The 13,973-nt window shown below is 46.5% G+C and overlaps 1 protein-coding gene across 4 annotated transcripts in view; it reads right to left on the minus strand.

Annotated features, from left to right (window-relative positions):
- The window catches only part of CHD2 (chromodomain helicase DNA binding protein 2), an 83,916-nt gene that overhangs the window by 27,983 nt on the left and 41,960 nt on the right, over positions 1 to 13,973 (minus strand). For all 4 annotated transcript variants that reach the window (XM_054272967.1, XM_054272964.1, XM_054272966.1 and 1 more), the window contains 6 exons: positions 11,657 to 11,864; positions 8,847 to 8,933; positions 3,329 to 3,390; positions 1,909 to 2,031; positions 1,452 to 1,598; positions 499 to 632 (listed from right to left, as the gene is read on the minus strand). In XM_054272967.1, coding sequence (XP_054128942.1) covers positions 499 to 632; positions 1,452 to 1,598; positions 1,909 to 2,031; positions 3,329 to 3,390; positions 8,847 to 8,933; positions 11,657 to 11,864 — 761 coding nt within the window. The remainder of the gene's footprint in view (positions 1 to 498; positions 633 to 1,451; positions 1,599 to 1,908; positions 2,032 to 3,328; positions 3,391 to 8,846; positions 8,934 to 11,656; positions 11,865 to 13,973) is intronic.

A 13,973-nucleotide genomic window follows, 5' to 3' on the forward strand; every position in this document is an offset into this window, starting at 1 on the left:
CCTAGAAGGCAGGCACACCAAAGTTCTCCGTACAACAGAATATTTTTAAATCTGTCACAAGCAGCTTTTCTTTAAGTATAATTCAAAGGCCTCTTGAAAGTGTTCACAACCATTCAGTTTTACAAAAAAACACTTTTGTAAGGCTTTGAGAAGAAAACATTGGCTTTATTTTCATTATGGCTTTGTCAATGGGACTATGAAAACTGACTCTCTTAGATCTGTTTTATATTTCAAAGCAGAGAAAAGCAGGAATTGCAGAACAATGGCTGCATCTTTAAAATGTGTGCAGGCTAAATGAAAACTGCTGAGCACATAAACTATAGAGATTTTAGGATTTTAAATATTATATGTTACAGAAGCTATTACATATTACAAGATGTAACTAAGAGGCATAGAGGAAAAGACAAAAAGCACTGAAACAACCTTTGCCCCACTTTAAAGCTGCAAAAGCATTGCACCGGTTCAAGAGAAATAAAGGCTTCTTCCAGAGCCACGCACCTCCCTTTTTTCCAAGCCTGATGTCCAAGACTTTCTCAATAGTTTCACTGTTGTCTTGCTGTTCATCAGCTCCTTCCCCAGTCATCTCTATCAGGTCATCAGAATCCGTCTCAAAATCATCATCCTCTTTGTAGCTGAGTAAGATCAAAACCAAACTGATATAAAACCTTTGACTCTTCCAAGCCCACCAACACAGAGAATGGCTCAGACTGGAGCAGCTTCTCCAGCATTTATGCTGTGCTTCAGTGCATGTTCAGCACACGTCTTAAGTATTCAGTATTTTTCCCCAGGACACTCAGACAGCTGCACTTTACCAGACTAATCCTCTATCTTGCCCAGATGGCTTTTCTGATTATGGCCAACATCAAGTGATTCATAAGGTGGAACAATCCCTGCAGCAGAAGCAAGGCCATAACACAGAAGGTCTCCACTACTGAGGGAAAGATTATTCTATGGAGGTTGCAGAGCATCAAAAGGCTGCATGGGACTGCACTTCTCATCTTTGGTGAATGTTTAACCAACACCAAATATCATGTGGATGGCTCTTTGCAAGTCCCTTATTGGGACTGCCTGAAAGGTGAGAAGATTGGGGGAATGGATAAACGCTTACTCCATCCTGGCTCAACACACTGTCCCCAGCTACCCTCAGACAATTGGTCCAGTCCAGCACAGCTGCTCCCTTTTCCTCATTTTCATCTATCATTTGCCATTATCAATCTCATCTGAGAGTGCTTTAGAAATATTATGCAACCATCCTCATGTTTCTCTAAGGAGGGACTGGTAAACATTCCCTCTTTCACAGACAGCAAAATGAGACCAACCCTGGATGTGCCCAGCAGGAACCTGCCCAAAGAGCCACACCTCAGCCACAGGTCCCTGCAGGACCCCACAGGAGTCAGGGGCCCCTTCCCCAGTCAGCTCTCACCCCAAACCAACCCCACACTTGTTCACACCTGACATTTTTGGCTGCTCTTCGCCGAGTTTGTCTCTTGGGGGTCTCATCGTCTTCGTCATCGTCGTCATCTTCAGACGAGTCTGGTTTCTTCCTCTTCCCACGCTGGATTTTGTGGGGCTTTTTAACACCAGTTTTGGCCACTGTTCTAAAATAAGAGTTGATAAAGCCATAATACAGCATGGTTTATGTAAATATCCACTTTAATAAGTCTTTAGGGAAGCAAATCTTAATCTCAAATATTAGACTCCTAAGGGATTTAATCTGCTCTAACTATCATGAAAACCACTCCAGTGCTCACTGGAGCATGAGATGGGGAGATGAGGGAATAACTAGGCCATGGATTTATTAGGTCACAAACAAAGGTAATATTGCAGGGAAAATTCATTAGTGACAAATAGGGATTTCCTCTCCACACAGCACAGGTAGAAAAAGAGACTGAACCAACCATTCCTTACCTCCTCTGGACAGGTCTTCTTGCTTTAATTTTCTTCGGCTCAGGCTCACTCTCTCCACTGGTGCCTTGCTCCCCTCCATCTTCATCCTCTTCTCCAGCAGACACCTCTCTTTTCCATTTAATTCTGTGGTCAGAAACGTAGGTCATGAAGGGCAAAAATATTTCTACACAAATACGTGGCTGAGCAAACCATCAGGTCCATAATTACAGGAAAAACGTTCAAAATTCTATCCTTGGCTGTTCAGTGATGTGCAGGGGGGATGTTGTGTTGTGATTCTCTGCTTTTAGGAGGGGATCTCAGTCACCTGGGGCTTTGCTCACACAGTGGCAGAATTGCCCTGAGTGAGAGCAGCTCTTACCACACGTGCTGGTGGCAGAGCTGTACTGCTCAAACCTGGGTGGGCAAGGCCTTTGATTGATGATTATTTTTTCCTCTACTTCTGCATTTTTTGAGAGGGGCTGGAAGGATCTGAAGAGAAGTGCTCACTGTCACAGAGCATGAGCCACAATGTGCAGAGTTACATGAGCTCCTTGGAGCCCAGAAAATGGAACGAGGCTCCTGGCCATGGAAATTCTCCTGCCAATTCAAGTTTCCAAGTGTGAAGCCAAGTCACACTGTACATTGGTGGAAAGAAACATTCTCTGGGGGCAACTAGGAACAAGCTGCAGCTCCAAAATGACTTTTGGAGGAGCCTCTCCAAGAATACATGGAGGCTCCACAAGGATCACTGCCCTTGCCCAGGAGAGGTCCATACTACCACAGTCCTCCCTGTGCTTCATCACCCTCCTTCCTGCACTGATGAAGGTTTAAAATAGAAGATGCAGGAGAAAGCAAGCAGGATGATGTCTTTGTTTAGATTTTCTCCATCAGGCAGCTCATAGTTCCCTACTCCACTTTAGTGTATAGAAAAACTAGAAGGTACTTATTAGATAGGAAAGGCAGTAAAATATGACTGCAAGTGAACTCAAGTTATGGTGCTTAGACATCCAAAGCATTCTTTATGGAAGTTCTTTTGTTTTAACAGGGGGTTATAAAAGATAAAAGAAGATAATAATTTGGTATTTTATTCTCAGTTAATCAAAAAGGTGGGAGGAGAAGGCATTAAACTGTTTTAAGTGTCTCTGAAGGAGAATCAGTAATCTGATGGAAAAGTGAAAGACTGACAACAGAAAGTGAACCTGACTCATTCAGATTCCACCACAGGCACAGCAGGAACGTACAAACAAGGGTTGGAAATTGCATCCACATATAGATTCATATTTTAATGAATTTTAATATTTTAAGTAATCCAAAGTATTATTAAAATATTTATTTTACAAGCTCACCATGTTGACAACTCCCATCAAACAATCCAATGCACTACTGTTCTGAGAAATAAACCAAAGCATCACCACTCAAGACCCTTTCCCTAGAAACTTACTTTCTTTTCAACTGCTTCTGGCGTCTTCTTTTTGGGCTCTCATTTTCAGACTCGCTACTTGCCTTTAATTGAAAAGAAAGAAAATCAAGTTGTAGGCTTCACTGTGGGCTGGCTCCTCAAGGATGCAAGTGAAACATGTGCTGGTGGGTGCTTTCCCTGCAGCCTGAAGGACACTGGTGCAGAGCAGCTGCCTCCCAGCACAGCCACCTCAGCTGCTCAGCCCTGCTGCTCTGCTCTCAGTGTGAAGAAGAAAACCCTGCAGGAATCCTGGAGAGCGCCACAACATCACCCATCTGGAAGTGCCTGAGCTCAGGAGCCATCCATCCCCCAGCACCAGCCCCCAGTGCCCAACAGACAGCATGGCATCAGGCAGACCCGCAGCGTGTGCAACACCCCAGGGACTGCAAACCCACGGGTGAATTTATCCCAACAACTGCATTGTGATCTCTGCCTTCATTGCACAAACTTCCTACAAGGAATGAAATAAAAATGTTGTAAAAAGGCAATAATCTCATCAGAATTATCCTTTTCTTGCTGTTGGGTTTTTTCTCCCACAGCAAGTCACCAAGGACCTCACTGTGTCAGAGCTGTGTCCTGCTGCTTTCCTTCCTCCCAGTTCTACAGTCTCCACCAGTGAATTCTCTTTAGCTAAATATATCTAGAGCTATTCTGACTGCTTGCTGTACTATTCTAAAAGTGGGCGTCACGAATTCCCACAGACCAGGATAGCTAAAATAATCTCTTTATGCTGGTTGCACACAACCCCATTTTCATAAAAACTAGTCAACCATGAAAACAGATCACCACCCAGATAACGTGACTTCTCCTTAGCCTCCCCCAGAAAACACAAATAGGCAGGGACAAAACTGAAGAAACCCACGTGAGATTTCTAAAGAAGTATTAAAATGACAGAAGTAGCCTCCAAGATTACTTGTTCCACACACATACTGGAAATCTTCCACTTCTGGCTGCTTTTTGCCACAGTATTCAGCTTTGGCTCCAGGCACTGTCTGTCCATCACTATGGGTAGCACAGTTTGCATCCCCTGACAGCCCCACTGCCCTCCTGGACAGAGCTCACACAGCTGTGCACACATTGAGGAATGGTGTGAGCTGTAACACGCACCCTTCATTCCCATTTTCCAGCATTCCTTCCACTCACAGAAACTTCTGCCTCACTTGCATCAGTGTATTCACTAAAATACTGGATGCCACGTCTGACCACGAGCTTTCCTGGATGTGGTGTCAGAGTTGCATGTGGCACAATAACAGCTTTTGCACAATATCTTACTACAAACACGTGTTCATCCACCTGTTTCACAGCCCTGCATGAAATCCCTGTCTCATTTACCAGCCATGAAGCAAGTGCCTGGCAAACACCATGGAGAGCCCTACCCACCCTTGCAACACAAGCCAAGCATTCCACAGGTTTCAGTTTTGATACACAAAATTTAAAAGTCCTGTTTTCCTTTTCTCTTTTAATCTCTTATCCACTTTCTGAAGCTTTTCCACTCGAATCACTGGGCATGGTTTTAACAGCTGCCCCTGAGGGCACGTTTACTTTTGCTGTCTTTTGGCAAGCCACAGGTAAAGAGAGGTGGATTTCTCTTCAGCTCTGCGTCAGAGATCACACTGGGAGAAAACCAAATACAACCTTTAGCTCTTTGAAATTAACTCCACTGTTGTGCCAAAATGCCATTTTCCAAGTTTCTCATTTCTAATGTCTGGACTCTCCCCCTGCTCTGTCACTTGTCTCTACAAAGCTGGTGATTACCTCTAAATGACTTGACTTTTCCTCCCCTCTTCCACCTTGAAAAATGTAACTTGTGACTGCACTCAGAAACCTTCTCTTACATATTTCAAAGACAGCATTGTCTGTTTTGGATGTGTCAAGTCCAACCCTATCTCCTCTGACACAGCCAGTCCCCAGCTTGAGTCATCTGCCTGCCTTGTGCTCCCACATCCTCCCCATCCCAGAATGGAGTAAATTCCTTGTTTAAAAGCACAGAGGACAGCCAGAGAGCCAGGCTATGCCAGGTACAGAGCATGCCACTGAGGCTCTGTCTGCCCACCACCAGCACCAGAACACACTGGTTGGGAAATCACATTGCAACTTGAATTTTTGTAATGTCACCTCCCCGAATGACACAAGCTAGACTGGCAAAGTCCATCCCCAGTCCCAGTGGGGTTTTTGTCAGCCCAGCACAAGATGCTGGGGTCACACTGCTTGCTCCAGAGCCCAAGTGCCAGTGCTGCCCTGCTGGGTGCTGCTGCTGTGGCCAAGGGGAAAGACAAACCTGCTCCCCCTTATCAAAATGTGCCCAACTTATTCCTGCACCACTGGACTAGGATCTGGCCTCTTACCATTTCCTCATCTCCAGCTGAAGGGATCAGCCTTCCCTCTCCATGCCTCACTGACTCCTCCCATCAATTCTTTCCCAGCACATAAAGTGCACACACTTTTACCAGATTAATTGCACTGTATTTTGCCATGGAGCAACACTGAACAAACATAATGATGTTTGCATGCAGCACCAAGCAGAACAACACAGAGCAATTCAAAGTTCTGCTCCTATAAATTATCCAGGAGTGTCCTTGCCACTAGCCCAAGCTGGGAGAAATGGAAATTCCAGGCCATTGGAGAGGAGGTCCAGGTGAGCCTCTGGAGCTCATACTAGGAAAGATAATGACTTGCTTAAACAGAGCCAAAAGTATTTTAAACTAAAGTAAAAGTGAGAATTTGCTCATTGCAGGCTTAACAGAGGCCAAACTGGAAGAAGAAAAGCTAGAGAATCTAAGCTAACCAGGTTAGTTTTATGTCTGCTGAGCTTCTTTCCCAGTGAGACCAGTAGTGTTTGAATTTTCAGCAAATACATGAGGCAAAGCATTGACCAAAATGCAAACGAGCAGATTTTTTTCCAATAAGAAAACCAGCTGTATTTTTAGAACACACTGGTGCGTGACTTCTGGCCTCTCTCTGACAGAAAAAGATACGCTGACATTTGTCACCAATTTCAATCTGAAACTATTCTTTTTATAGTAAAAAGACTGTGTCTGGTTGGGGCACATTGATTTCTCAACCAGCCCATAATCACAGAATCATGGAATGATAAAAAGATTTGAGTTGGAAGGGATCTTAAAGGTCATTCAGTTCCAACTCCCACCATGGGCAGGGACACCTTCCACTTGATCAGGTTGCTCAGAGCCCCATCCAACCTGGCCTTGGACACTTTCAGAAATGTGGAAGTGGGCACCCTGTGTCAGAGTCTCACCACCCTCACAGGGCAGAATTTCCTATATATATCTAACCTAAATCTCCCCCAATTGAATTTAAATACTCTGAAAGGCACCTGGTCCTGCACACCTCACATCCCCTGGCTGCAACCTGAAGCTGATTTGTGAACTGCAAAGAAAATGCCTGGGGAAGTAGTGTTTTTACTAAAAAACTCACACCTTCTCTTGTTCCTGGAGACAGCTCTGGGCTTCTGAGCAGATCTGTGCTCCTATGCAAAGCTGCACTTTCGCTTCCCCAGTGGCTCAAACGATGCCTGGATATTGATCACGAGTTATCACCCTCCCTGATCACCCCTCAGACACCTGCACAAGGAACCCAGAAATCCTCAGAAGGTAACCATGTCTAACACACAAATAACCCTACCCAGAGTGCTGCTCTCAGAGGACACAGTGATTGAGCAGGGCCCCAAAACCTGAATCACCTCCACCTCTGTGCAGGTGAATCACAGGGCAGCACAGGGGATAGTTCATCCACCCTTGCTCTGGTCTCTGAGCCTCACACACTGCCTGCACCATGCTCTTTGAGAAGCATTAAAGAAGAGGGCAATTACAAGCCCCCACACACTGTGCTGGAAGTCCCAAGCAGCAAGCAAGAGGTGCAGGTCACTGGAGACAGGATTAACCCTGTGAAGGCAAAAAGCATCTTCAGATGTGCCTTGGGTTTCTGCCCCCTCCAGCAGCAGCAAGGAGTGCTCAGCACCACACAAGCTTGAACTATGCTATCTCCTCTCTCTTGGTGTCTTCCAAAAGCAAGGCTTTCCATCTCCTCCTGCTCTCTGCGAGGCCCCAGCACTGTGCTCCTGACAGGTCACACCCTCCAACAGACTGCTGCAGATGGGAGCTGCCCTGTGGGGACCAGACAGTGTTGCTCTGGGGAGAGAGGGGTGAGGGCATGCTCCAATTTTTTTTAATTTCAGCTGTTTCACAGAAGTTGCAGTGATGAGGGTCATTTGAAGGACCTTTGGGAATTTTTTTTTTTGTTTTTTACAATATTTTGTGGTATAGCAAAGTTTTCACATCTCAGATTTCTATTTTTTTTTAATTTTACCTTAAGTAGTAGGAAATAAAGGTATTGAAAAAGAAAACAACATTTGCAAAACCACTTAATATTGTAAAACAAAAAAAGAAGGGACTTACCTGGGCCCCTAAGAGGGGGTGAGCGGAACTCAGGGGTGGGTGTGAGGTTGCTGGCACAGTGCATGCCGGGGCATCGCACAGAGGGGCCCAGCCTCTGCCAACTTGAAAAGGAAAACAAAAGCTACGTCAATGGAGCACCCTGAGCCCCCTCCTGAGCTCTGCTCTGCGGGACAGCCAGCACAGGAGTCTGGGGGGCAGCTGGTGGCACTGGGGTGCCACCAAGGCTCAGCAATAACACACCAGAGCAAGGAGCTGGAGACCTACGTGTCACCTCTAGAGCATCCGAACACATCTTGGTGGCAAAGCACAGCCTGAGTCACACAGCACCACTGGGCCCCTGCTCTGCTCAAAGTCTGCTGTTTACCTCCAGATGCCCAGCCCCAAGCTCCCCACAGATGCCTCTCTCTGCTTCTCCTTCCCCTGTGCTATAGCTACTCGACCTTCCTGCAGACCTGCAGGTGAAATGCTCCATGTAGAAAACCTGTCAGATGTAAATGAAGGCGGAACCCGATTTCTGCATCTTCAGAAAAAACCCAACAGTGTTCTGAAACAGGAACAATTGGAAGGTTTGGCTGCCAGGCTCTGACCACTGTCACCTTCAGCTGAAGCATAAAAGACTCCCCAGTGTTCAACCAAAGAAAAGTGATGGGTCATAAAGCTGCACACACACAAATGCATTTATTAGTGGGATCCATTCCAGGACGGGCAATAATGACTGTTTTGTTGCTATGAGGTGTTTCTGGGAACTTTCTTTTATTCCTGGTTGGATTTGTGTTGCATTTTGGTCTCATTCTGTTTTTTTAATTACACAGACTCCTCTCCAGGATATTCCTACAGCAGAGCAGACTTGCATTATGCCCCACTGCAGCAATCAGATCAGTGCATGCAGATGTCAGCCCAGGCAGCGTCCAGCTCACTCCAGAGGTCTCAGGCCAAGGATCCAGCTGCAGGATCTGTGAGATCCAACATCCATGCACCAAACTGGGACTCAGTGTTTACAAGGCAATGCAGTTGAGACCTCCCTTTCCTCTTTGTGCTTGGTTGGTTTTATATGTTCAGTAATCCCTCATCCTTTTTTTTTTCCTTACCTCATCTTTTATATTAAATCGTGACGGTTCTTGTCTGCTTCGGTTTGACCTCCTAACCCCATAAACATCAGGATATTCTTCCCACATCTGCAAAATAAACAGACCATCAGAAGGCCTGCTTCACCCCAATTATTTTTGACATTTTAGAGAAGCTTGATGGTGGCTTAAAAAAAAATCAACCAAAAACCATTAGGGAATTAGCAACCAGTAAAAAACTGGCTGGAAAGATTATTATTATTCTTTTGGGATATTTGACACCTTTCTAAAGCGGCATGTGTTATCTCTGTGTTATCTTTACAGTGGTCCATCTTTCCACTGAGACACAAATCACTCTCCAGCTCACACAGGCTGAAGGACAGAGTGTTGAGGTAACCAGCCCTCTGCAGCACTGGTGCCAAAGGAATGGAGGCAACACCTTGGATGTGGAATGGACAGACCTAACAACTCAGCAGGGCAACTCTCTGTCACTAACAGCTTCCAACACAATTCCTTTCCTGTGGAAAGCCCCACCACCAGCCTGGAGACACGGCCAGCTGCAGCTTCAAAGGTGAATTCTGTGGCCCAGCCTGGATGGCAAATGGAGCAAGATACCCTGTCATTTGGCAAGGCAAGGCAGTGGCTGCTGGTTCCTCTCCTGAATGCACTGATGGGAATGTGGTTTGGCAGTGCAGGACACATGGATGCGCAGAGGTGACTGCTGGCAATGGTTGTGCTCTTTGCTGTAAAACGAGGCCCTCACCAGTTCAATACACTGAGTATAAGAGCATGCAATTGTTCTTGTGGATGGGCAGGAGAAGGGGACACAAAAAAGGATGCCCTGAGGGGGATGAATGCAGAGCTGTGTTGGTGACACAGGACACAAGAGTTATAGGGCAGACACAAACCACCACCATGCCCCTCTAATTCCTACACCAGCAATTCCTCTCTCCCTCAGCAGAGCTCTTAATTCTCTATATCATTAATTTTCTTCTGCTTCTCTTTCCTTCCAATTCTCAAATACCGCTGCATGCCACTGGCAGGAAAAGGAAATCGAACTATGCTGTGATGGGATTGAGAGTGTGATGGATATGAGGCTGCAGCCCCGCAATTTTTCTGCCTCTGTTAAAGCAGTAATGGGATAAGGGACAGACTGTGACAATGTGTATCTGTTGGGCATGCAAGCACTGAGGTACATTCTCATGAAAGAATAAACTCTCAAATTCAAATTTAATGCTCCCTCCCCAAACCATTTGAAGAACTTGTTTTTTCATCTATTAAATGGCATGGGTTTTGAATGTGGGAGCAACTTCCATGACAAATCTTAATAGCACAGATTAACCTCGCCTTTATGGGTGTATCTAGGCAAATACCAAATAAACAATAATAATTAATTGCATTGGTTATTCAAGGGGAAGATGTATCAACATGCCTAGGTTAGACCTAGCTAAGGAAGACACCCATTAACAGAGAAATTAAGGAAGGGAGAGGCTTTCTTATTAAAGGGTGTCCTGACCTTTTCATGTTTCACCCGTGCTAATTATCACCCTGGGTATGGATGCACTTCCTCACAGGATAATGTTAACATTTATTGTTAGGGATATGCTCTTAGAATTCTTCAGAGGGAGAGAAGACTTCCTTTGGTGTCCACTTATCAACAATAGACCACAGATTTTAATATGGTGTTACCACAACTGCCTTATAAACTCATGCTCCCTTGCCAGTCTAAACACTGGAGGATTTAACCACTACCTGAGCCAGCAGCCTGGAGCTTTGGGGAGGGAGAAGGTGGTAACAAAATCCTTTATTTCTTCCTGGCAGGTCCGTGGGGAGCACAGGCTGGAAGCACTGCCCTTCCTCCTTATCCTTTACACACACAGCACCTTTCTCCATAAAACTCACTCTGAGGAGCAAGCTGTGCCCAGTGCAACCCACGGCTAAGAACAACAGGATGGTTACACACCACAAACAAACAAACAAAGCTGACCTAACCAGACTTTTCTCCTTCCAAGTGAACTCAGTTCACTGAGTTCTTGTCTCCAAATGGTATTTGGGCTCCTCTTTCTCACCTCACACTGCCCTGTGTTCGTCAGGTGCCTCCATCTCTCAGGGTAAAGCAGGTACCTGAGGGATACTGCTCATGGTATCCCCCTGCACACCCTTCTGCCCTGGGGTGTGCAGAGGGACACCATGAGCAGTAACACCCACAATTCCCTTTCCTGCTGGACAGTAGGTGGAGGGAAAACCTGACTATTTGAGGGGAGGAGCTGGGGGGAAAAAAAAACAAAACAAAAAAAACACAACAAAGAAGCACTGTCCTGTTCTGGACTTAATAAATAATAGAAGTTCTTTTTTTTTTTCTCCTATGTTTTTTTGAGAGGAAGAGTGATGTAAAAACCCAAAGTGGTTCAAACTTCAAACCCTAGACAAACTTCAAACCTTCTTCCTGCGTATTTATCACACGGGGAAGGCTTTACTGCTTCTGAGGAGAGACAGAACAGAGGAGTGGAAAGACAGAGGGAGAGGATGAAATGACAGGATCATGTACTGATGACAGGCACCTGCCCCTCATTGGCACCAGTCAGCCCTGCCACCATCTACTTGGTGCCCCAGGGGTTGTTCCACAAACACAGCAGCTCCTGCTCTCCAGGTAACAGCAGCAGGGCTCCAGCACACAGCCCAAACAGCCCCTGCGGACACTGGAGGTCACAGGCTGTTTGGTCCATGTGCAAAGTGGCCAGGAATCTGGGCACAGCTTCACTGAGGTCCTGCTGCCTGACCTTCCGTGGTGGGGACAGGAGTAATGTGTCCGTGGAGAGCAGCAGGGGCAATACCTTTTTAACATCTGCTATCCTTTCCTTCTTAGAGGCTGGTTTTTCTTTGGTTTCAGGAGGGGTCTGCTGGGATTTGGAACCCGTTGATTCACTTTCGGATTCAGACTGACTCTCAGAGGACTCGGAGCTGCTGTTTGACTCGCTGCCCTGCTCACTTTCAGACTGGCTTGCAGAGTCAGAGCCAGAGGCTTCTTCGGATGCCGAGTGACTAATGGTAGAGAAAGAAGAGGTTACATTTTAACTGCACTGACACAGCTGTGAAATACGCAGGGAGCAAACCTGAGACACATCCTGAGCCACAACAACAGGTTTGGAAAAGCCTGAATGCAAGTGTGGACCCTGTGTGTACATCCCACACTGGCATTCTGCAGCAGAGAGAATACTTTCCCAGGACTGGCAGTGAACACAGGTGAGAGTGCAGCCCCAAAAATCCCTGTCCAGGATCTCCTGCTCATCACTGGAACAAAGGCAGTGGAGGTAGGTGAGGAGAAGCATCAGCAGTACCAGCAGCACAGGTTCTCCTGGGAGGGTCTGGGAGTCTTGGAGCGAGGCAGAGAAAGGCACAGCAGGGGCTGCAGCATCCACAGACCATCCTGCTACATTAAAGATGAGCAGTTGTTCCAGCACGGCTCTCCACTGCATCCCTGTGTGGCCAGTGGTTCCAAATAAAACTGATATCCGCTTTCTGGAAGAGGCCAGTATCAAAAACACTATGCCCATAACACCATGAATGATCCTAAATGTTATGTTTTTTGCAAAAATAATTAATTCAGCAACAGAGAAGAAAGAAGCTTATATGGGCTTGTGGCTGGGGCAGCTTCTCTTTAAAGGATTACACCAGTGCTGTGCAGGCTGCATTTCTCAAGCCAATAATGGGAGAGCAGAACACTAAGTAGGCGTAGTTCCCCCGCTTTTTTTTCTTTTTTTTTTGTATCTTTATATAAAAATGGGCTAACACTCAGAGTATCCCCTTAAATAAAAGCTCCTCAACAAAACAATGAGAGGCCAAACTATTTTAGGTGGCCAAAATATTAAAATACCTTTGCCCAATCACTCCCAACATATATATTTTTTATTTTAAGATCCAAAATACCAAACTGAAATCTCAGGACACCTTAACACACATGCACTGGCAAGACAGCATTCAAACCCCACTGCCACAAATAAAAACAAAATGATGATGCCACAAAATTTTGGAACAAGTTGCATCCTTTTCCCAGTCAGCTTTCCACTGGCAGCCGGAGGTGTTTGTGATATTTAAAGATTCACTTAAGTATAACACTAATGAAAGAAGAGTCAGGAAAACTTTGCAGAGGAATTAAACAAATTTTTAATTTTTTTTCTACTTCTGTACAAACGTGACAAAGCACATGAAAGGCTTTGCTCAGATTTCATGATTCAAGGGAGAAAAAAAACAAAGAAAAATTAAAAAAAAAAAATACCAAAAAAAAAAAAAAAAAAAAAAAAAAAAAAAAACAACCCAAAGCAAGCATGTGCACATGTACATTTCCATCCGGCTCCCCAGGGGTTACCATGTGGGGATGGCCGGAGGGAGCGCGGCCCGTCCCGCACCCGGCCGGACAAATCCCGGGATCGCGGCTGTGGGCCGGGAGGCGGGCAGGGGGCAGCACCCGCGCGCCCTCAGGCGCCGCCGCCGCCATTTCGTGACCGCCCCTCCGCCGCCATCTTGCGACCGTGGGGCCGAGCCCGATCCCTGGGATGGATCCCTGGGATGGATCCCTGGGATGGATCCCTCGGATGGATCCCTGGCACTGCCCCAGGGAAGGGGAACCGTGGAGAGCGCGGCCCTCCGAGCCTGTGGGGGCACAGAGCCCCTTCCTCAAGGAGCAGGGGCAGCCATAACCCGTGGCTGCTGTTTCACAGTCCCAGCCTGGGTTTGAGGCAGCTGGGTTATCACATTGTGTCCTAAAAGCAGGGCTGAAAATTCAAGTTGAACCACGGCCATCTCAGGCCATGCCCAGGCCCTGTCCATGGATGGAGGTTATCCACGAGAACTAAAGGCACAGTGTCCCACTACGCCCCTTGTTGTGTGGGGTCTACAACAGTTCCCCCCCTTGTCCACCACAGCTCTCCATTGCCACAACCACGACCCATGGTGGTGCCACAGCCATAACCCATGGTGGTGCCACAGCCATGACCTGTGGCGGTGCCACAGCCATAACCCATGGTGGTGCCACACTGCTCCTGGCAATGGCACTCCAGCAGCTCTGGAGACAGATGGTGTCCATGGGCAGGGCTCAGAAGGACACCATCCCACTGGGCCTCCACAAAGGAATGGGATCTGGAGGCATCTAAA

This window comes from Melozone crissalis, unplaced genomic scaffold (assembly GCF_028551555.1).
Source record: "Melozone crissalis strain CALT ecotype California unplaced genomic scaffold, PUWL_Pcris_2 ptg000014l_1, whole genome shotgun sequence".
NCBI classification, from domain to species: domain Eukaryota; kingdom Metazoa; phylum Chordata; class Aves; order Passeriformes; family Passerellidae; genus Melozone; species Melozone crissalis.